Raw genomic sequence first — 23,462 nt, forward strand, 5'->3', positions numbered from 1 at the left:
TACCTACAGTATAATCTCAATCCTTTCTCGGAAAGTAATAGTAATTACTCCATATCAAACATCGAAAATATCATTTAAAATTTTGTTTGGTAGGATAAAAAAACGAGTACTTCGCGTTTGATCTTAACTGAGGCCCACGTAATTAACTTTCTGTTTTGCAGCCCTTGTAAATCTTTTCGTTTTTTATAATCTGAAGTAACTGCATTTTACATTCGTGTCGTATGGTATATCGGCTACTCAGATTGATGAGAAAGTCTGGCAAACTTTCGAAACAGTACGGTTAAATGATCGTCGTGTTGTACGTAGTCTCTCAACTCCTGAGTACAGACTGCAGTGACACTCAGATTACAGCTGTCTCGCCGTGCCTGATCGGTTCTATACACAAGATAGCTGCAGTATAGTAGCTCGAGGTTTTGCCTGGGTGTTTGGGTCTGGTTTTGCCGTCCGACCCAAATACAAGGCAAAACCTCGAACTACTATACTGCAGCTGTACACAAGATCACCCTAGAGTATGACGAGTGTCTGGCTTAGGCTACGCTGCTCGAGAGGTGGCAAAGCCAAGTTGTTATGCGCCAGTCAATGTAAACCCCCACCCCCCCCCCACCTCGGGCGATACGGGAAAATGTGGGGGATTAGACCGTATGTGCCATGAAACTGTGCCCGAGGGGGTGGGGCAATTGCCTCGTTTGATCCCCCTATTCCTTTGACGGACAGGCCCAGAATATGTTCGTAAATAACTACGCATGCGCACGTATGCAGGGCCTGAAAATTACCCGAGGTCCCGGACCAGTGTTTTTATCCCGAACCAGTACTAATTACCCCTAAAAAGTCCGCAGACCAATACAAAAAAGGAGCCAATTTATTTTGCAAGGGAATGTCCAGTGCTTTTCCCAGATTGTGTTCTAGTGTCTTTTGACGAAAAATTAGAAACTACGAAGTTACTGAAACCATGGAGGTAGCAGAGACGCACTAAAGCCAGTTACACTAAAACCAAGAGCCCATTCCATTGAGAGACTACGTCTTATAGGTACAAAATTACAATAATTATCGCGTCTTTAAGTCGATCAAACATTTAAAATTTAGTCTATTTCTTTCATCACAACATAAACTCTAAAGGAAAATCAGTTACTCTATTACAGTTTGCGATTCATGATATGAGCCAGGCGATGTGCGTCCACTAGCCACTGCACTGCAAAAATCAAATGACGGGCCACGTACTCATTTTACATGTAAAATTTAATGTGGTAAAAACCAGACCATAGCCTCAGCTAAAAATATCAGCAACCCCAAAATTGTGTGAAAATATTATATCTCTGTCTATTAAAGTAGTATTTTGCAGTAAAATTCTCTGGAAGGAGTCTCATTACAACTTTCCGATCGTCCGTGGCAAGCAAGCTTCTGAATTTAGAAGGTCACCATGCTGAATTCTTTATATAGTCAAGACCCCCTAGCTCGATTGTAGTTGACCTTAACAAGAACCGCCTAGCTTGTCAAAACAGCGTTATGGCAATTTGCTATTGCTGTCAAAGGAAAAAGAAGTCCCTCTCAGATATTTGGTGTTTTCAACCTATTTTTTTACAATTTAAATGGAAAAGAATCAACCGCTGAGCAATTATAAAAATGAAGTGAACTTTATAGCAATAGTAAAAAACATGTCAAGTGTGTGTACAAGAACTTGAGAAAACTACCAAGTAAATGTTTATGCAGTGTGTCTGTATTAAAAAGATTGGCAGTTTATGCTGTATGTAAATCCCAAGCAAATCTGATAGAAATGCATATATAACATGAGTATGAGAAATGAATCATTCTTGTATGCAAATTTTGAGGACCAGTGGATTTTACCTTTGGACCAGTGAAAAAAAAAACAGGTCACTGGTCCTGGGACCAGTGGGAAAAAACAAAAAATTTCAGGCCCTGGTAATGGTATGTTGTTGTTCAGGGCGGTAGCATGGCGAAAGATGGCTGTCAAGGCCATGTGGGCCGGTAAGCAGCTTTTCAACTGGCTATTGATGAACGCGATGCAGCAATATTCAGAGGTGTGTATGACAGTATATTTGTGATTGATGGCTTAAATATCGATAACTAAATAAATGATTTTCATCCGCCGTGTATTCTTATTTTTTGGAAAACTGAACATACCATACGCAAAATTTCCTGCATTTTCCCACGTGAGCGTGACATTTCGGATGTTCACGATGCGTCATCGACATGGTCCAGCACTAAAAAGACCTCCGGGTCAACTCTATTTTGATAGAGCTTAAAGGGACAAAGTCAGCCATTTTTCATGAATTTTGTTTGATGCGATATACTACTTATTTTGTTTGACATGTTGAAAGATACTGAATGAATGAGTGACCATACATATATTCGACCCCAGTTTTATACAAATTAAGTAAAACCATCGCGAAAACGAATTAATGGTCATGACCATTAATTCATTTTCGCGATGGTTTGCATGTATCGTGTCTAAAACCGGGGTCGAATATAGCATGGTCAGCCATTCTTTCGGTATCTTTCGACATGTCAAACAATATAAGTAGTATCTCACATCAAACAAAATTCATGAAAAATGGCCGACTTTGTCCCTTTAAATTGCTTTGTATTTGGAAAACATGTTCGGTCACGACGGGATTCCTTTTTATGTCCGCTAAATGTATTATCAAATTTATTCATGATGACCCATATAGCTAAGGAAACAGTTCTGTTTCATCAGTGTGATCATTCTGATCATCTGTTCTGCTGAGTTTTACACAGTATCTTTCTGCCGTGTTTTATGATGAATAAACACGGATCATTATGAATTTTCATTCCTCTGCTTGTTTTAAATCAGTGCATGACTGATGTAGAATGTGTCATTGTGCTTGTAGCATGAGAGCGAGAAGACAAAAAGCTGCACTTGTGAGATTGGACATCATGTATCTTGTTTATCAGCTTTAATCAGTTTATTGAGGCGACATGTCTTGTGTGATACATCTGGTGTTTTGATCTATTTAAATCATTTGTTCTAGCCTGAAATATGTTTATGCCTGACAACATACAAGCAAACTAGACTGTAAAATATTGTAAATATTTGCTCCAAAATAGGTGACGTGACTGTGACACCTCAACACTTTTATCTGGTCACAGTATAAGTGGCTGAAAAACAAATGCGAAAAGTATGTTATTTTCCTGGATCTATTTGTGTTGATTGTGATAGACATTTGTGAACAGCATAAATGTCACAAAACCCTGTTTTAAATGATAAAATTGTTCTAAAGTTGAACATGAACTTTTTATATTGATGCAGGTTGTTTACGACATGAAATGAAAATTCCAAAGAGTGGTTGTGTGTAGGAATTTACAAATTCCCCACCCCCGTATGTGGGGGATTTACTTGGTTTAGGTGGGGATTTTCCGGATTGTCTTGCCCCAGGGGGTGGGGCATTTGGCAGATTTCACAGGACTAATTCCAAATCCCCCACTAAACCCGAGGTGGGGGGGGGGTTTACATTGACTGGCGCATTATTCCACAGCTGAAGTTACATCCCCTTTGTTCAGTATGACTTTGTAACCCTTTTTTCGCAAAAATTGTCAAAATTCCGAGCAGTAGGCTTATATTAGCCTTAACCTATATTAAAATGAAGACATGGCGGACGATAATGAATTATGAGCGCGAAAAGAATTTGTCTCGGAAACGATATGCGAGAAAAATGAGTTTCATGGATGTTTGACAGTCAAACGACGATATATTAACCAAGATAATTTTTTTGCGGCTCGCAACCCGCAGCTCGCAAAATACCGCATCCGATCATCAAAGTAAAAAAAAGGTGACACCCCACCTAAAACAACTTGTACTGAACAGAACAGAACAGAACAAAGCACAGGCTCTAGAGTCAATGCAGGCGAACCGCTAGCCGTCACTGATATTGATTTTTATTGTTGACTATAGAGCCTGTGGAACAAAGTATCATTCCCCGACGCACAAGTGGACAAGAGAGGGCGCTGTAACAACCTAGAGCTCGAGTGGAGTTAAACCACAGACACCACAGGGAACAGATGAAAGGACCCTGGGGTGGGGAGGAGGGTTTTTTGTGTGCAACGGTTTACCTTATTTGATTTTATTAATTTTGACTGTGATATTTCAAATAAAGAGTTCAACTCCACACCGTCTGACTGCTTTATATATTACCGACAATTCCTTATCTCCTCTCCAACTTGTGTATACACCACTGTAATTGCTCCGAAAACATTGCCAACTTGCTAATCCGCTGTCCGTATCAGCGGATTAAGTGATTGAGTCAACACCACAGCCGTCACACACGTAGTAAAATGCGTGTGGGACGGCTGTGGTGTTGACTCAATCACTTAATCCGCCGATACGGACAGCGGATTAGCAAGTTGGCAATGTTTTCGGAGCAATTACAGTGGTGTATACACAAGTTGGAGAGGAGATAAGGACTTGTCGGTAATATATAAAGCTGTCAGACGGTGTGGAGTTGAATCTTTATTTGAAATATCACAGTCAAAATTAATAAAATTAGGCTACTTGTAGCAATAAAGAAAACAGTCAGACGGTGTAGAGTTGAACTCTTTATTTGAAATATCACAGTCAAAATTAATAAAAATTAAATAAGGTAAACCTTTGCACAAAAAACCCTCCCTCCCCACCCCAGGGGACTGATTTCTTTCCCCTACGATGAGACTTTGCTGTAGTGTCAACGATGGTTTTTCCTGCTGCCATCCAGATTGTGTCATGTTTGTGTCATGTATTCTTAGAAAGAGTGTCATATCAAGGAAATATGTTTTGCAGATAATGGCTGGTATGTTTACATCGACAATGACAGCGCACAGAGCGAAGGAGACGTGGCCCGTCTCGTCAGTCCAGATGTCACGATGGTTGGCGGTCAGCCCAAGTGTCTCGTGTTCTGGTAAGTGCAACAAAATGTTATCGTAGAAGTTCAGCATCCTGAAATCATGTTGCTAAACCCAAAAGAATCGTAAAGAACACTGCTGCGCGGGATTCACTCTTCCTTGGCGTGTGAAAGAAGCCCCCTCCCCCACTAGCTCTGCATGGCAGGGCTGTGTGTTACCGGCGTTACACGGCCTCCCACCACATGTGGTGGGAGGCCGTGTAACGCCGGTAACACACAGCCCTGCCATGTAGCTGCAAAATTGTAGCTCTACGGTGAGGCGGTCGCGGTCGGTGAGTTTTGGTTTTTGCGACATCGCTCACCAGTAGAGCTACAATGCCGAAGGCCCTGAAGCATACAAAATAAGCACGCTGCACATGGCACGGCATTTTGATGTAAAATCCCATATATTTACTGCATTTGGTCATACTGATTTATCACTACTGAAGATTAAACACTATACTACACTAAACTTGTCGTGTATGGGGTTTGGTATTTGTTCAAATACGTCGATCGCGTTCCAAAAACATTTCTTGGAGCCGCCATTACCAACTTCCGGTAAATGGAGGCTCCCAGAAACACGCTCAATGTTTATCGAACGCGATCGACGTGTCTGTGCTAATACCAAACCCCATAAACGACAAGGTTAGTGTAGTATAGTGTTAAGTCTTCAGTAGTGATAAATCGGTACGACCAAATGCAGTAAATATGTGGGATTTTATATGAAAATGCCGTGCCATGTGTGGCGCGCTTATTTTTTATGCTACAGGGCCTTCGGCATTGTAGCTCTACTGGTGAGCGATGTCGCAAAAACCAAAACTCACCGACCGCCTCACCGTAGAGCTACAATTTTGCAGCTACCCTGCCATGCAGAGCTACCTCCCCCACCAGATCAGTAAGAGCTAGCTGTCCTCCAACCATGGTCAAATTATGATTAAGTTATAGTTTTTACCCACAAACTGAAATTCACCTTCATATGGTTTTAAAGTAAGAGAATGCACCCTGGTTGTAGAGCTCGTGAATTATTATATTATGGACGTTTGAGTGCGTCCCATACGTCAATGTTTTACTTCCATGAGTACTGAATAACAACCGGTATGGAGGTATTGCAAAAACTATTACTGCCATGATGAGTACATGTATGGAACAGCGATAAACACTCGAATGTCCTTAAAGCAGGGCCAGCTGTATGTTACAAACGCTACTCCGCGCCTCACATCCCACAGCCCTGCCATGCAGAACTATGGCAGGCCCTTGGTGATTGACGTAGCGTCAGTGTCTGCTCACAGCAGTGTAGTGCGTATTCCTTGTTCCGGAAGTTGTTCTTGTCGTCATAGCTAGTCGCCCTGCACACTGCAGTAACAAATTCGTTCAGGCCCAGGCATCAGCGTCTTCTCATTATGAGAAACAAATGATAGTTTCCAAAGCAAACAAGGTGTTAATTGCTCTCTCTGTTCATTTGCATCTCATTAAGTCTAGACAGATTGATGCACTATTGTATATGTGTGAACTGTCTTTGTTAGCAATTAGGCTGCATTCACAAATAACGATTGGGGGGGGGGGGCTGGAGGAATCGCGATTGAAATCTTATATTTTTTCAGATCCCCTCCTCAATACCCTAAAAAATTTTCAAATGCCCCCCCCTCTATATGATCAAAATTTTTCAAGTCCCCCCCCCTAACTATCATAAGCACGCATATTTGTAAAGGATATTTTATGTGCGCCCAGACAAAATAAACACGTATTGCTCCATTCCACTCGCAGATGTTCAACATTACCTGTTATTAGTACTTTGTAAGCCATATTTCTAAGGCAAGTTTTTAAATTGATTCATTTTTAAATGCATCAGTGAACTTTTTGGATTTACAGTCTCAGTCTAAGCCAACTTGAGTTAATCTAAATCTGGCCAGGTCAATTGCTCCTGCCGAAAAGCACACAAAATGATGATCATGAGAGAGTATGCAAATTGTGAATTCTGGCTAATTGCAATATTTTAAAAAACTGAGTACAGTGACCTACCAAAAATTTGTTTCAAATGTACAAGACATATATGAATTAGATGCTACTCAAAATTGACAATATTGGAAGGTTAAAATATTCCATCAAATAAATGTTTTAATCTCTGAAATTTTGGGTGTAATAATTGCAAATTTGGTTAAAAAATAAATAATTCAACCTAGTCACATATTTTTCATTTAGTCTTTACTGTTCAAAGTTTTATCTTTGTATATGACTTGAATATGAAAATTTAGAAAATTGAACATGGTGACCCTATCCTTTTTCTTTAATATTATTCTCACATGCCAGTCTCCTGGTCTTCCATGTGTTGCTCTCTGGCCTAACCTTGTGTACAAGTACCGGTATGTTTCACTGTCATGAGCGTCATTTGACACAAACTCTTCTTCAACTACCATATACATCAGAGTCAGAGTTATCTCTATCACTGTCCAGGTATGCAGTGACAGTGACACTGCAGTAGCAGGGCAGTATCTGATACTATAGTGACACTGCCCATAGGCAGTAGCTGTATTAACTTTGACAATTTTGACAATATTTTTGTTCAGTTTATACAACTGCATTCTTGTTCTACTCCCTACAGCATGTTGAACTGTCCAGTATTCAGCTTGCTATCACAGCCTGTGTATGTGTACCATGCTTTTGTATCACTGACAACTGACTGTCACTGATTAAATTATCACACCTAATACATATTTATATATACAGGTTTTGTCGACAAACTAATGTTGCGTGTTTGATTATGCTGTAGGGAGACAGCAAGAAATTGTAGTTGATACATTACAGAGAAATATTGCAAAAATCATCAACAGTTGCAGCTTCTGCCCTGTTACTTTAGATTTTTTCAAGATAAAAGTCATGAAATGTGACAAATGGTTCTAGATTTTGTTAAATTATTACTAACATTACAACAATTGGATGACATGAAAGTGGTATTCATTTTCATTGAATTACCTACAAAAACTTGGAATTGGAAAATGTAAAACATAAAAGGGAACCAAAAAATTTTCAAGTCTCCCCCTACAGGATGAGCAAAATTTTCAAGTCCCCCCTCTACTATCCCCAAAATTTTCGAATCCCCCCTGAATTCCTCCAGCCCCCCTAACCATTTTTTGTGAACGCAGCCTTAATGTACATTTTGCAAGACCAAAGGGAATGAAAGTGAGGGTGTCTCACATCATAGTATCTTGTACGTGATGTGTAAATGTTTATACAGGAGAGGCTACTTCAATGCAAAATTTTTTATTTAGTGCAAAAAGAAATCTAACAAAGACTTTGCTGGATGCAATCAATGTGAAGTTAAACGCTAGACATTCACAATGGCAAGAGTCTCCTGTGCAGCATTAAGGCATTGTTCCCATCGAAACATTTCTATGTAGGACCCGTGACCTTTGTTTCAGGGGGCAGAACTAAAATTACTGAAATGGACGAAACTTTGATTCAATCCGGATTCATACTGTTGAATAATTGATACATACAGATCTATTTTTCCCCATAAATTGAATGCAAAAGGCATAAATTGCTAATGTTTACAAATGAGTACTTTCAGAATTTGCCTTGATATGACCTTTTATGACCTTATGACCTGATATGACATCACATCCTGGTATTATCTGTTGTTATAAATGGATGGTTTTATTAGTCCCCACGGACACCGTCCGGGGGGACTTATAGGTTTGGTCATGTCCGTGCGTGCGTCCGTGCGTGCGTGCGTGCGTCCGTCCGTGCGTGCGTCCGTCCGTTCACGCAGATATCTCAGAGATGCAAGAAGCGATTTCATTCAAACTTGGTACAAGGATTACTTCATATGTCATACAGATGCACGTCGATTTGTTTTGGGATACGATCCAATATGGCCGCCAGGCGGCCATTTTATTACGATTTTTTCATGTACAGAGCCATAACTCAGACATGTTTCAACCGATTTTATTCAAAGTTGGTACAAGGACATTGACCAATGTCATAGATATGCACGTCAATTTGTTTTGTGATACGAACCAATATGGCCGCCAGGCGGCCATTTTGTTACGATTTTTTCATGTACAGAGCCATAACTCAGACATGTTTCAAGTGATTTTATTCAAAGTTGGTACAAAGACATTGACCAATGTCATAGATATGCACGTCAATTTTTTTTGTGATACGATCCAATATGGCCGCCAGGCGGCCATTTATTATGATTTTTTCATGTACAGAGCCACAACTCAGACATGTTTCAACCGATTTTATTCAACATTGCTACAAGGACATTGACCAATTTCATAGATATGCACGTCGATTTGTTTTGTGATACAATCCAATATGGCCGCTAGGCGGCCATTTTATTACAATTTTTTCATATACAGAGGCATAACTCAGGCATATCTCAACCGATTTTATTCAAAATTGGTACAAGGACATTGACCAATGTCATAGATATGCATGTCAATTTGTTTTGTGATACGATCCAATATGGCTGCTGTGCGGTCATTTTGTTACGATTTTTTCATATACAGAGGCATAACTCAGGCATATCTCAACTGATTTTATTCAAAGTTGGTACAAGGACATTGACCTATGTCATACATATGTACATCGATTTTTTATGTGATACGATCCAATATGGTTGCTAGGCAGCCATTTTATTACGATGTTTTCATGTACAGAGCCATAACTCAGACATATTTCCACCAGTATCATCCAAAGTTGACATTGACCTATTTCATACATATGCTCGTCAATTTGTTTCACGTCATGTAGCAGTAACATGTCAATTATTGAAGTTTCGTAAGTAGGCTGATATGTCAAGAAATATGTACTGCATCAAATTCATGAAACTTTATACAGATGTTAACCGATGTTAAGCTCACATTGCTTTAACATTGAAAAAGACATTTATCAGTGTCATTTTAATTAATTTGTAATTGCATAAGTAATGAACTTTCCTAATTAGGGTGATATAGCCACAAATTAATACAACGTCAAATGTGATGAAACTTGATACAGATGTTGATCTCCTAGTGTTGTAAATACTGCATCAAACTTTATGAAATATGGTACCAGTGATAATCTGTTAAGTGTTAGAATTGTATGCAAAAATGTTTTGCAACATCCTGTTGATTAATTCCTAGTTGACTCATTTTATGAACTTTAGGATGGTGGCCTACATTGGTTTTATGTTTTCATCACCATGGAACTCATTCTTGGCCATTGAGCGCCATCTGTATCAAAGTATTTTATCACAGACCTAATTAATGAAGAGGACTCTGTCCTCTCTGAGGACATGTAATCAAAGTACCCATTATTAACAAGTGGGGACTGTGTCATCAACGATGACTTGTTTAACTATCACTGCATAAAGTTACTGAAGTCTGACTTCAGTTGTCATCATAATGTTAATACTGCCAAGCAAATGTTTTGATTTTCCTTCAACGGAACAATGAATTCGTGAACTGAAATATCAGTATGTGATATCACAGACAAGGAGGAAAAAGTTTGTGGTTATATCATATAGGGGTCATCAAAAGGTAACTGATTCAAATTATGTATATTTTTATAGGTATCACATGTATGGCTCTCAAGTAGGAGCCCTGAATGTTTACGTTCAGGATGGTGTTGTCCTTGGTGATGCGGTCTGGATCAGAGAGAGCACACAAGGAAATGTTTGGAGACAAGCACAGGCCAATCTAATCACAGCAAGCAGTGGTACCAGACAGGTTGTCATAGAGGGTGTCCATGGCTACAGAGTCCATGGTGACATTGCTATTGATGATGTCAGCATTAGTGATGGATACTGTATGCCAGGTAAGTAAAATTTAATATTTTACTAAGATGTTTTGCTTTGCTTGTGCAAAAAGGCATCCCTGCTATTCCAAATCCATGCTATTCCAAATCAAAACTTGCGTTCTGTTTCCTTAGTTCTTAGTTGTGCTTTCAGATTTTGTTTGTGTGTGCTCAAACTAAAATGAACATGTTTTTCATTCAAACAAAAGATACTTGCATAAGAAATTATAAAGTTGTGCTTTTTAGCTCACATTTGGTTATACCAATGTGAGCAGTGTTTTGCCCAGAGTGCGTTCTTGCGTCTTTTGACGCAAAATTATCAACAATGTCCCGCAAAAATACCGGACATGGGTCACAGGGACGCAGTAAAGTCAGGGCTAGAATTGTAAGTCCAGCGTCCACAGAGAGACTACTTTACATACTTGATAGCCCGTACAGTTATTGCTTCTCTATTGAGACAATGAAACATTTAAAATTTAGTCTATTTTTTCGTCACAATGTAAACACTATTGGAAAATCAGTTAGTCTGTTACAGTTTACGATTCAGGGTATGAGCAAGGCGATGTGCGTCCACTGAGCCCTGCAGCCTTGGGGACAGACTCAAATACCAGGCCACGTACGATCCCGATAACCAGGCAATGATTTCGGAAGCGGAAAGCTTGTAAAAAGAACAACAAACTTTTCACAAAGCAAATTTTATTGACCACCAACTTTGAATTAAACTTTTACTTGTAAATAAATGTATATGCTAGTACAGTGAAGTACGGAGAATCAAATTTTCAGTCACTATACTAGCCCGGGCACATGGCATCAAACGGAATTGACTGTACGTGTATTTTGGTGTACTGGAAGCTCATGACTTCACCTAAAAATATCATCAACCCCACAATTTTGTTGAAACACTATATCCCTGACTTTCAAAGTAGTAATTTGCCTTAAATTTCCCCAGAAGGAATCTCATACAACTCTCCGATCGTCTGCAGGCCAGAGAGATCGAGGTCATCATGCTGAATTCTTTATATAGTCAAGACCCCCTAGCTCGATTGTAGCTGACCTTAACAAGAACCACCTAGCTTGTCAAAACAGCTTTATGGCAATGTGCTTTTGCTATCATGAGGATCAAGGAGTTCTCTCAGATATTTGTGTTTTCAAACTTTATTTTTTGCAATTTTCAGGGAAAATTGTCAGTCATTGGAGCAATTATAAAAAAGAAGAGAACTTTATAGCAGTAATGATAAAAACCCAAGTTACAATGTGCGTCAAACTATTGTCTTCAACCACTTCTAGTTCTGGAGTCATAAGCGTAATGAAACATCTTCTTTATTTCTGTTAAACACATGTAATGCAGTCACTGGCAAGAATCACCATGCGCATGAAATTGATTTTATCATGATGATGTCTTTTTTTTACAATTCGAAACTGTAAATACAGCCAGTTAAAATGACTTTCCCACAAACCATTATAGGAGACGTCCAGCAATATTAATTTTAAAATGAATGTATACCTTTCTGCCTTGGTGACTTTACTTTGCTTTGCGTTCTTCGCTCACACATTGACCCCTATTGTAACTCAGTGTCCCCCTATTTTGACAATCATGGGACACTGTGTCCACCTTTACAATTCCTGGCAAAACACTGTGTGAGTTTATCGTATAAGCTGAAAGTCGATGGCGTCTGTATGTATGTGTGTATGTAGTATGTATGTATGTATGTATGTATGTATGTATGTATGTACAGTATGTCCGTCAACATCAAAAACACGCAAACCGCTGCACGTTTCAGCTTGGTATTTGGTGTGTGATGCATCCTGGGCTATAGATGGGATTTTGTTCAAATGAAGTCTGCATTGCCAAATTATGCAAATGAGCTTACAAAATGTGAAAATGGTTAAGAATTAATAACTCAAGAACGCTTTTTTGATTGCTTTGAAAATTTGTGTGCAAGTACCTTAGGTGAACCTTATACAGTTTTATGAATATTGTGAAGATATCCTAATTTTGTATTTTTGCTGAATTTTTTTGTGATTTTCTCATTTTCAGTAAAAATTCTTCTTCTCTGAAACCGCCAACCCAATCGCTCTGAAATTTGGGTCGTCTCTTTACAAGGGTGTTACTCTTGTAATTTGTTGAAATTATGACAAAATTGGGAAAATTACTATTTTTAAGCAATTTTGTCATTTTTGGTCAAAAAATCTTAAACAGTATTTCCTTTTTAAACCCCTGGACAGACAGCTTTCATATTTGGTACGCAGACGTACAGAGATGACAATAGTTAGATATGTGGAAATTGTCCTGAAATATAAAAAATTGTATTTTAAGACAACATTGTCATTTTTTGTCAAGAAAACGTTATCTCAAAATTACTTGTTTGATAGCTTTGTAATTTGGTATAAAGTCCCTTGTTTGATAGCTTTGTAATTTGGTATAAAGTCCCGAAGGTTGTTATGAGATAAATTTTCTGCTCAAAGTGTTGGGAAACCCCAAAATTCGTTTATTTTAGGTAATTTTCTCAGTTTGTGACCTTAAATGACCTACACCAACCCAGGATATGTTGTGAGACAATTTTGAAGGCTGTGAACATAATTTTGTCATATTTGGTATCAATTTGTAGGAAAATTTGATCCAGAAAACAAAGCTGAGGTGATTTTTTTCATTTTGGACAAATTTTTGCAACTTTTCTATGTAAGACATACAAGAACTGATGAGAAATTTGGATCCGGATAATTCCAGATGTTGTAATCACCATCCACAGTGGAAGGCATTTCACTATCTGTAACAACTTAAGTGCTGTTTACATTAGAATGATAACACTCATGGCATTAATGAAAAAATCCCAAGGTTGTAATATATTTCCTGTCATCTGGCGTTATGTAATACCAAGGGATGGAACATTGATATTCAGGAGGGGGTAGGGTCTAGAAGATTGATGATGTAGCATTACTTTTTTACCAGATCCCTAGTGCATTTTTTGCCCACTCCCACCTTTTCTTTTCATCAAGCCTTCTCTGTTTTTTGTTGTTGACATTTGCTCCAATTGCTATAGAAGTTGATATGCATGTTCCTAAAGATGACTTCCAGTACCTAATTTGGAGACTTATTTGCTTTTGTCATTCTTGTTTTTCCTGGTTTAAATATCTCTCGAATGGACCAATTCAAACCGAATGTGAGCACATAGTGTCCTTGACGGTATTTTTGATTGTCTTCCTGTTTAACAGCTAACATGCCTTTCACTGAAAAGTAACATGGTTACATGTGAACAGGATAAAACAAAACTTAAATTAATGATATCCAGTGTCAAAGCAGATCCGTGCAATCTCATCATGTCAGTGAAAGCTTATAGAATGTCACCAATATCAGTCAAGTGTTCTTACAAATGAATCTTTACTGACAGAAGTAATGTACCGTAGAGTGCTTGTTTTTGACCTACCTTTATCAGCATTGCTCTGAGAGACGCTGAGCAATGGATATACATATAGGTTGGTTGACAGTTTTATATCCTTCGTCAACCTTTCACTTCTTTACAGAAACCCTATGCTCAGAAAACTTTCATATTTTATAAATATCAAAGTCATTCATCTTGAACAGGCTGTGATTTGGAACAGATTGCTTGAAGTACAATGGTAGTGAATCTTTACACTGCTGACTGGACAGAACTCTTGCATATATGTTAGTGGTCAAGAAAAGACAAGAGTCTTCAAAAATTGATGAAGATGCATATGGCAATAAAAGTTATCCTTCAGAAAGCCTGTAAGATTTTGTAAGAGATTCCCTAACTGAGAATTGTTTGAATTAGCATGAGTTTGCTAAAATGTAAATTTTAACAAAGAACCCCCCAGCACAGCTATGCTGTCCTAGAAAGCTTTGTTTTCCTTTTTTTAACGTTTCTTTACTGTTTTTTCTTCAGTGGGAGGTCTGTGTGACTTTGAAGATGGTACATTGTGTGGTGGCACTCAAGATACAACTGATGATTTTGATTGGTCAAGAAGCAGTGGAGTTGCTCCGTCTACAGATCATACCTATGGATCAAGTACAGGTACATGTGTTTGTTTCATGTGTCTGTACCTACCATAGGGAGCAGTATTCATATTAGTTGGACTGGTATCTAAGTTAGTGGGCCCAGTATGTATTTAGTGGAAATTGATGGACACACTTGACAGTACTACCATCAGGCCAATTTTGATAATTGGGACCACATAGTAGTTATCCAGCCCAGTATTTCAAACAAGTAGCCCAGTATCTACGTTATTGGGCCCAGTATTAGGTAATTGAAAGTTAGTTGACCGCTCAAAAGTACCTACCATCTGGTCTAGATGGGCAAAGTATTTAATGATTGAGAATTAGTGGACCTAGTCAGTAGTCCTCTACCTCCCGTTCGGCTTTATTTTATGAATGGTCCTACATAGTATTACCCACTGTGAGGCCCAGTTGTGATCTGTGGACCAGTATCTGAGTTAGTGCGCCCAGTATTAATTGATTTTATAAAAGTGGGACCACACAGTACTACTTACCATCAGGCCCCGTGTTTTAACTCTAAAACCAGTATCTAAGTTAGTGGGCTTAATATTACTAAATTTGAAATTGGTGGACCCACCTGATAGTACAAACCATTTGGCAAAGTATTTTTAATTGGTCAACTTAGTATAAAGGTTACTAGGCCCAGTATTAATTGTTCTAAAATAAGTAGTTCCACCATTGACCAGTTCATGTAAAATATTGGACTCGTCCAGCCTGGTACCTACCATTTAAGCCAGTATTTTAATTAGTTTGCCGATGTGTAGGTACCTACCATCGGGCCTAGTATTGAAGTTAAGGTGTCCAGTAGTTACTTTACAAGGTCTGATATTAATTGATTTAAAATTAGATAGTATCTATTGTATGTCCTAGTATAATAGCAGGACCAATACTCACCAATGGACGAATTATTTAAACTAATCATGCCCAGGGCAGTATTGAAATTCGTTGGGCCAATTATTTAAATTAGGGGACCCACTTGGTAGGACCTACCATCTGACCATTACCTACTTGACAATACCTACCTACTAAAACAAAAGTAACATGAAGTCAAAACAAAAGTTTCTTTTAGTTACACCCGATGTAATTTGTCTTGACAGGTCATTATCTATCAGTGAGTGCATCCGATGGAAGCAGCGGAAACTCGGCCAGATTTATCTCAGATATATACAGCGCCACCACACCAAGCAGTCAGTGTTTGACCTTCTATTACAACAACCATGGCACTGACATAGCAACCTTGAATGTGTACACCGCTGTCAATGGTAACTTGGGTCAAGTATTATGGTCTAGGAATTCCCAGCAAGGTGATGGTTGGATCATCGCTCAAGTGACTGTCAGCAGTGGTAGTGATTTTCAGATTGTCTTTGAAGCTGTGCTCGGTACTGCGACGTCAGGATATCTTGCTGTTGATGACTTCTCATTGGCTGATGGAACATGCAACAATCCAGGTATGTAAATTTTGGTTTCTATTGGATCTGTTTACAAAATTTTTACTCAACAGACTGTAATGCTCTGATTTCAGTAATGCTCTGCCTCTCTGAATGTTATAATTCCAAAGTTGTAGCAAGTACTAGCCTAGGCAGTCTATGCTGTGCTTTGTGTGCCATGATTGTGAGCAGAAATGTCTCCATACACAAAGCATATTGTTGTCTGCAGTGTATTCATTAACTTCATCAATTTCCCAGGTTCCTGACAGAAATTTTTAGCGTACGTTTGGTATATGCATATATAGCAAAGAGATATGGTAGAGCTGATATGGTAGGTGATGTCTATATGTATGTATGTATGTAAATATGTGTGGATGTATGTCCGTCCACATCAAACTCTCCAAAACCGCAGCACCTACCATCTTAGTATTTGGTGTACAGGTGCACCTAGGGGTGGAGATGTGATTTTTTTCAAATGAACTTGTCAGTGACAAAAATATGCAAATGAGGTAAAAAAGGGGAAATCTAGCAAAATGGTATGGATGTTCTCAGGGCCGGTAAACTTAGTTAAATATATTCTCTCCGGCCTGCAACATCGAACCAAATGTGAGCCAAGTGCCATTGATGCTATATTTTATTGGTTGTTATCATGGTAATGGCACTGCTCCAGCCTCCAATTTGAGATCACTGAGAAATCAAATCACAGTAACGGCAGGTTAATTATGGTTGGGGAAATAAGAAATGTATTCACTTTTGAATTGATATCTGATTCTATAAGGCTATCTTATTTTATATCTGATTAATCTAGGTGAATGTGATTTTGAAAACGGAAGGTGTACCTGGACTAATGATTTAGTTGATGACATCGTTGACTGGCAGATGATGCAGGGACCGACATCATCTGGAAAAACTGGACCAGACTTTGACCACACAATAGGAGACATCACAGGTATAATGGTGCTATCATGATTTAAAAGTTTTGAATCATTTGTCTAAAGTTCAAATGGCTGAAATTGTTGCCACTATTTTGTTTTAAATATCCAAGCATCTATTTTCTGAATTGTTTGGTCATCTGAATGCATGTCTTTTCTACATCAGGGAGGATAAGAAACTCCATTTTGCTACGATAGAAGATAAAATTCATAGTCAAGCAGCTTAATAACCTAGCTCATCCTATCATTTTGCGTGTCTGCAATGTTGATGATGGCATTTTTCTCTGCTACAATGTGCTTGAAAATGATTGCAAAATTTGTTTCAATTCTGGCTGTATGATTTTGTTACCAATATATATGGTACTATACATGCCTATTTGTAAAAAAATATTGATGGCACTTTCCGTCTCTCTGCCATGATGTAGTAATCAAGTTTTCTTTCAATTCTTGCTTTATTTTTTTGTCTCCGATAGGCACATACCTGTACACAGAAGGATCCAACACTAAAAACTTTGCCTTTTCAAATCTGCTGAGTGAGCCCTTCACGGCGTCGCCAGGCAACGACAAATGTTTGGGTTTCTGGTATTACATGTACGGTGAAGGCGTAGAATCACTCTTGGTCTATATGGTGGTTGGAGATGTGAAATCACTGATTTGGTCTCAGAGCGGTAACCAAGGCGCCCAATGGGTATATGCAAGTATTGGTGTCACCCAGGCGGTAGATTATCAAGTACGTGTATCTCTGTGATTGTGTGTCTATGTGAACTGTGTGTGGGATCCTCTGAGCCTAAATAGGACTTCAATCATTAGTTATCACTGAGATCCTCTGAGCCTAAATAGGACTTCAATCATTAGTTATCACTGAGATATGCAGCATTTTTGAAGTTCAAATTTGATCAAAGGAAGCACATCGATAGTCTTTTAGTAGCAGTGTAAATGCTAAATATATCATAAAGTTGATTGAAAGACCAAAGAAAGATAGGCCTTTAACATATACTTGACCTAATGCTGTACATTAATTATCTCCTCTGTCATCGTAAACTCATCAAGTTCCATACAAACAAAGTGAACATGATTCTTTCTTCAGAAATGGTGGATGGTTGCAGATTGCATACAAAGATGGTGATGCAAACATGCTGTCATTTCCATAAGTCAATTGTAAATTTGTTTATTTACATAGAGACACCATTGGTTTGAGGGTTATAGAAGGTGTTTTATCTACTTTATGTGCATTATTCCAGTGCAATTATTTCACACAAACTTTCTATTCAGATACAATTCACCAGTGTAAAGGGAGAGGGATCAAAGACAGACATGGCCATTGATGACATAACATTCACTGATGGATTTTGCACAGGTGAGGTCAAAGGTCACACACTGAAAGATATCTGGTTAGGTCATATATAATTAAAATTAAATGTAGAAATCAGCTGCATCTTTACCTCTTGCCAATAAACTGCTTTTTCTCATTCTCTTGTGGTCGCTTGCCCAGAGAAGAGACACAAACTATGTGCTATAATTTGATCAATAGTATCAGTACTGCTTTTAGTGATTTTTTGGCTCCATAGAGTACATATAAGGACTAAGGAGCTATTCATGATGATTGCAATGACTTTTTTGGGAAGGTATTTCTGTTTCAGTTTAAAGTTTTGAAATCACTTGCACTTTCTTTTCAAGTTAGTAATCTTTCAGATAAACGAGCGATCGATTTTAAACTTTCAAAATGGCTGTTAAAATGCTAAGTTTTAAAGCTAATAAATATGGAGCACTCTGCGCATTGAACACCACCAAACCGTTGACCATCTATTACAGCCACACCAGTCCAGTTTGCGTGTACATTTGAGTCAGATCTATGTGGATGGACACAGTCTACCAAAGATGACTTTGATTGGACCAGACAGCTTGGTGACACAGGAACCCCTCATACTGGCCCATCACAAGACCATACAATAGGTGGTAAGATACCCTCCCCTACACCTCCCACCTCCTTCACTTGGTGAGATAGTACCCCCGTCTCCTCTAGTGTGAGAAAGCCCCTCCTGTTACTATGATGAGATACCAGCCCAATTGTAATATTGAGCACACATTCATAAGACGTAATTTGTAAGATTACTTTGAAATTTTTTACGTCTGTCTTATATATCTATGTTAATTACTCAGAGATAAATCACACAATATGGCAAAAATATCAGAGAGAGAAATGTGAAACAAACAGAATACTGAAACATGGAACAAGACTTTCATTGTTGCTAATTAAAACTTTCAGATGCTGGGTGGTTTTTGTATATTGAAAATTCTGATCCCCAAGTACAAGGTGATGTCGCCCAGCTTGTCAGTCCAGCTGTGTCTTTTGTTGCCAATGAGGCCCAATGTCTTCAGTTCTGGTAAGTCCACAATATTACTGCAATGCATTTTCGGCAAGTGCATCATAATATTCGGTCTCGTCTGAGCCGTTGATAATTGCTGAGTAACTTGTTAGTGTACTACCAGGTTCCATAAAATGATAAGTAGCCAAGTAGAACATTAATGATGTCAATTTTCCAATTTAAAGATTATGGACTTAAAACTTCATCTAGCATGCACTCTGAACAAAACAAGGCTACATTTCAAACCTGTCGTTCTTGCACACCTTTCCCAGTTCTCTGCTCTTGCAAAGTTCTTAAAGGAGCTAGGGTATAGCGTGATTTCAAAGCCTGTATTTGTGATTTCGTACAAACCACGGGTAAATTCTCTTGTACCATCTGAACTTCGATTTCGTAAGCATTGAACAGTACCAGTGTGTGTATATGTAATACAGCTAATACACCATATAATAATCCTCTCATTGTGCCATGTCTTTCAAATATCTCAAAAATGATCCAGTTAACAAAAACTTGTTGTTTGTACTAATCATAAGTTGGTTAATTGACGATTTCAGGTACCACATGTATGGTGCCCAGATAGAAGCCCTGAATATTTACACCCATGATGGTAACACCATGAGTGACCCCATCTGGACAAAACGCGGCACACAAGGGGACGTCTGGAAGCAAGGACAGGTCAACATCATGTTCACAAATGACACCACCACTCAAGTCGTCATAGAAGGTGTCCATGGTTACCGTATCCATGGTGAAATTGCTGTTGATGATGTCAGTATTACACTTGGATACTGTGATTCAGGTAAGAAAAGACACTTTCCCAATTTTCATACTCCCAGGTTCAGCTTGACACATGTTGATCAGAGAAATTATTCAATATGGAGCAAAAATGAGTATATTGAGATATTAACTTGTATCCAGATAAAACACATCATTATATATTCTATGACAGTACCATGACAGCCAGAGAGAAAACATCTTTAATCATTGTCTATATAACAATTAAGATCATTGTTATATTTAGATACACTGTCAGTTCCAAAAATATATATCACTGTCTTTCCCAGATGACCTTGACACAGGCTTTTTGATAGATATCATTTGACAGTCATGTTTTCATTAATTCCAATCAGTGTCTTTTTTGTGAGAGCATCCATTTTTCTCATTCATTTGAAGCAGCTATGTTCTTTTCAAAATATTTCGTCCACAGCCATTTTTGTGAATATGAGGTTCCAAGATCAAAGTTACAACAAACAGGATCTCTCCTCATTAAAAGTTGAGTGTCTTTCTGCGAAGGCAGATGTTCAGGTAGTAGAAATATTTGTGAACTTTTGTGTTGTTTCATTATCACAAACTTACACCAGTTTTTCCCCGCGGTAGGTGACATTTGTGATTTTGAAGATTCAGTTCTGTGTGGGGGAAGTCAAGACACCACGGACGATTTTGACTGGACACTAGCTAGTGGTGGTATCCCTGTCAATGATCATACCTATGCAAGTGTTTCAGGTAGGTCTTGTCATTATTAATGCCCCAATAATTTTGTTTGACCAAGTCCAAACATCACCTGTAAAGGCAAATGTCACAAATTAGATAATTAAGAAAAAGTAGAATTTGTCAGACCCATATATGAACAGAAATGGAGCTCTATATTTTGTTTGTATACATTTCATAGTAAGTAATTAGAATGGACCAATCATGGAAGTTATTATTATATGCAAAAATTTGAAACTTAATAAAACCTAAAACACCATCAAGCAAAATAATATTATCAATAACATTGTTTAGATTTTTGTTTCACACATTAAAGACACATTTAAGTTTAAAAGGTCAATTATTCTGTCATTGCATAAAGCAGACATGATGCATTGCTTGCCAGTTGTCCCCTTGGTGTGGTACTATGCAAAACTGTCAAAGTGTTGGTACATGGTGAAATGACTGACATATGATTTCCTTGGATGTGGTTTGCTTCTGTCTTGATGTTCACACCATTTCTTTTATCCACACAGGACATTATCTTGCAGTACAATCTTGCACCACTGGCCAAATTGCAAGATTTATTTCAGAAAAATACACCCGCTCCTCTGGAAGCCGGTGCTTGACATTTTATTACAACAGTGATGGCGCCGACGTGGCTTTGCTGAATGTGTATGCACAAGTCAACGACAACCTTGGCCAGGCATTGTGGTCCAGGAATTTCCAGCAAGGTGATGGCTGGATCATCGCTCAAGTGACCATTGATAGCGCCGATAGGTATGAGATAGTGTTTGAAGCTGTTTGTGGCAGTGGCAAGTCTGGCTATGTGGCTGTTGATGATTTCTTTCTCTCTGATGGAGCATGCAACAACCCAGGTGAGTGCCATTTGTTACTTGTTGCTGTACAAAGCCTGCCGATGTACACATTCATGTCTTTCTTCCAAGCATTATTGGAAGATGAACTATGTAAAAGAAACAATATCAGCAGAATAATATACCGGTAACCTCAGAGAAATCTTGCCATAATGCTACATAATGAGTCTGTATCCTCCCCTAAAGCCCAATGGAAAGTCTTGGAAAAGTCCCTGAAAATTAAATGGAGTCCTGGAAAGTCCTAGAAAATTAATAATCCTCACACAGTTTTCATAACAATAAATATCAGTCATGATATCATAAAAATAACATTGTAAAGTGGCACAAATATACCCCAGTCAAATTTTTTCAGAGTTTTGCTGAAATTTTGATAAAGAACTGTAGCCAATGAAATTTGCTTTCCATTTGATCTAAAATTATAAAAATGTTACAGAAAATTTCACAAATACTGGTAAAATGTTGCAGTAAAATTTTGGTGGGTAAAACTACCCCACTCAGAGGGTTAATTTGATAATGACTCACTTTAATAATTCTTTTCCCAGTACACGTAATTCTTGTTGATCAGCAAAACGTAAATCCTCAGTAAACCCACTTTAATACTCAATATTTTATGAAGTTTCTGACAGTCTTTTTTCCCCTTTCACTGGTAGGTGCATGTGACTTTGAAAATGGTATGTGCACATGGAGCAATGAACTTGACAATGACGAAACAGATTGGGAGCTAATGTCAGGGCCAACAGATACCTCAAAAACTGGTCCAGACACTGACCACACCTACGGCAATATCACAGGTGAATTGTTGTCCATGACTTAGTCATGAAGTTTTGTTAGTTTTATCCATTCTGCATTTTGGTGAAGCAAATATTTTGTTAGCTGAGATGAAATTATTAAGATAGTTATGTCTGTGTTCACAGTGTGGATCAGTAAAATCGGTTGCATTGAGATTGAAAAAGTGTTGCGATTGTGCATTTTCTGGGATTTAGTTACTGGGTAATCTCAAATATTTCTTCTTCATGAGCATTCGTAAAGGCTTTGAGGATGAAAGAAAGTTCACAAAACATGATGTTATTCATCAACCATACTTGATACATTGTATCGACAGGTACATACATCTACACTGAGTCATCCAACACTGCAGGTGGCACTTTGTCAATGCTGGTCAGTGAACCATTCATAGCATCACCAGGCAGTGACAAGTGTCTGCAGTTCTGGTACAATATGTACGGAGCAGGCATTGGCACTCTACAGGTTGAACAGATCAGTGGTGATACCCGCACTACACTGTGGTCGATAATGGGAGATCAAGGCACTGGGTGGCAGTTTGGAAGGATCGGTTTCAAACAGTACAATGATTATCAGGTAACGTCACAGATTATTTCTCTGCTCAGTTATTGCATTTCCCTAGGATACATAATTGAACAGCGCTGTTCGCGGTTACAAGTATGTTACTTAATATAGCTACTTGTCTGGACTTCAGACACTGCTGCTTGCAATGTGGACAAATTTTGTCACAGTTGCATGAGTAGCTGTTGAAGTCTGACCAGTATATGTCTTTTAGTATTCATAGTCACACTATCAGGTGCCTACCAGGTGGTACTTTCGTCATTCTTGCATGTGTAATTTCCAACAGTGTGATCTAAATATGCAGACATATATTTACTTTTGAATATTAATGAGAAAACAATGACATCATTTGTGAACAGTCCAATTTAAATAGAA

At 38.4% G+C, this 23,462-nt stretch overlaps 1 protein-coding gene across 1 annotated transcript in view; it reads left to right on the forward strand.

Annotated features, from left to right (window-relative positions):
* LOC139140840 (MAM and LDL-receptor class A domain-containing protein 1-like) overlaps positions 1-23,462 on the forward strand; it is a 92,193-nt gene that overhangs the window by 4,568 nt on the left and 64,163 nt on the right. The window contains exons 3-16 of the mRNA XM_070710289.1: positions 4,790-4,907; positions 10,444-10,688; positions 14,570-14,698; positions 15,777-16,127; positions 16,915-17,055; positions 17,512-17,768; positions 18,311-18,395; positions 18,851-18,994; positions 19,305-19,422; positions 19,956-20,200; positions 20,779-20,904; positions 21,405-21,746; positions 22,394-22,534; positions 22,846-23,102. Coding sequence (XP_070566390.1) covers positions 4,790-4,907; positions 10,444-10,688; positions 14,570-14,698; positions 15,777-16,127; positions 16,915-17,055; positions 17,512-17,768; positions 18,311-18,395; positions 18,851-18,994; positions 19,305-19,422; positions 19,956-20,200; positions 20,779-20,904; positions 21,405-21,746; positions 22,394-22,534; positions 22,846-23,102 — 2,699 coding nt within the window. The remainder of the gene's footprint in view (positions 1-4,789; positions 4,908-10,443; positions 10,689-14,569; positions 14,699-15,776; positions 16,128-16,914; positions 17,056-17,511; positions 17,769-18,310; positions 18,396-18,850; positions 18,995-19,304; positions 19,423-19,955; positions 20,201-20,778; positions 20,905-21,404; positions 21,747-22,393; positions 22,535-22,845; positions 23,103-23,462) is intronic.

This window comes from Ptychodera flava, chromosome 9 (genome assembly GCF_041260155.1).
Source record: "Ptychodera flava strain L36383 chromosome 9, AS_Pfla_20210202, whole genome shotgun sequence".
Lineage (NCBI taxonomy): Eukaryota > Metazoa > Hemichordata > Enteropneusta > Ptychoderidae > Ptychodera > Ptychodera flava.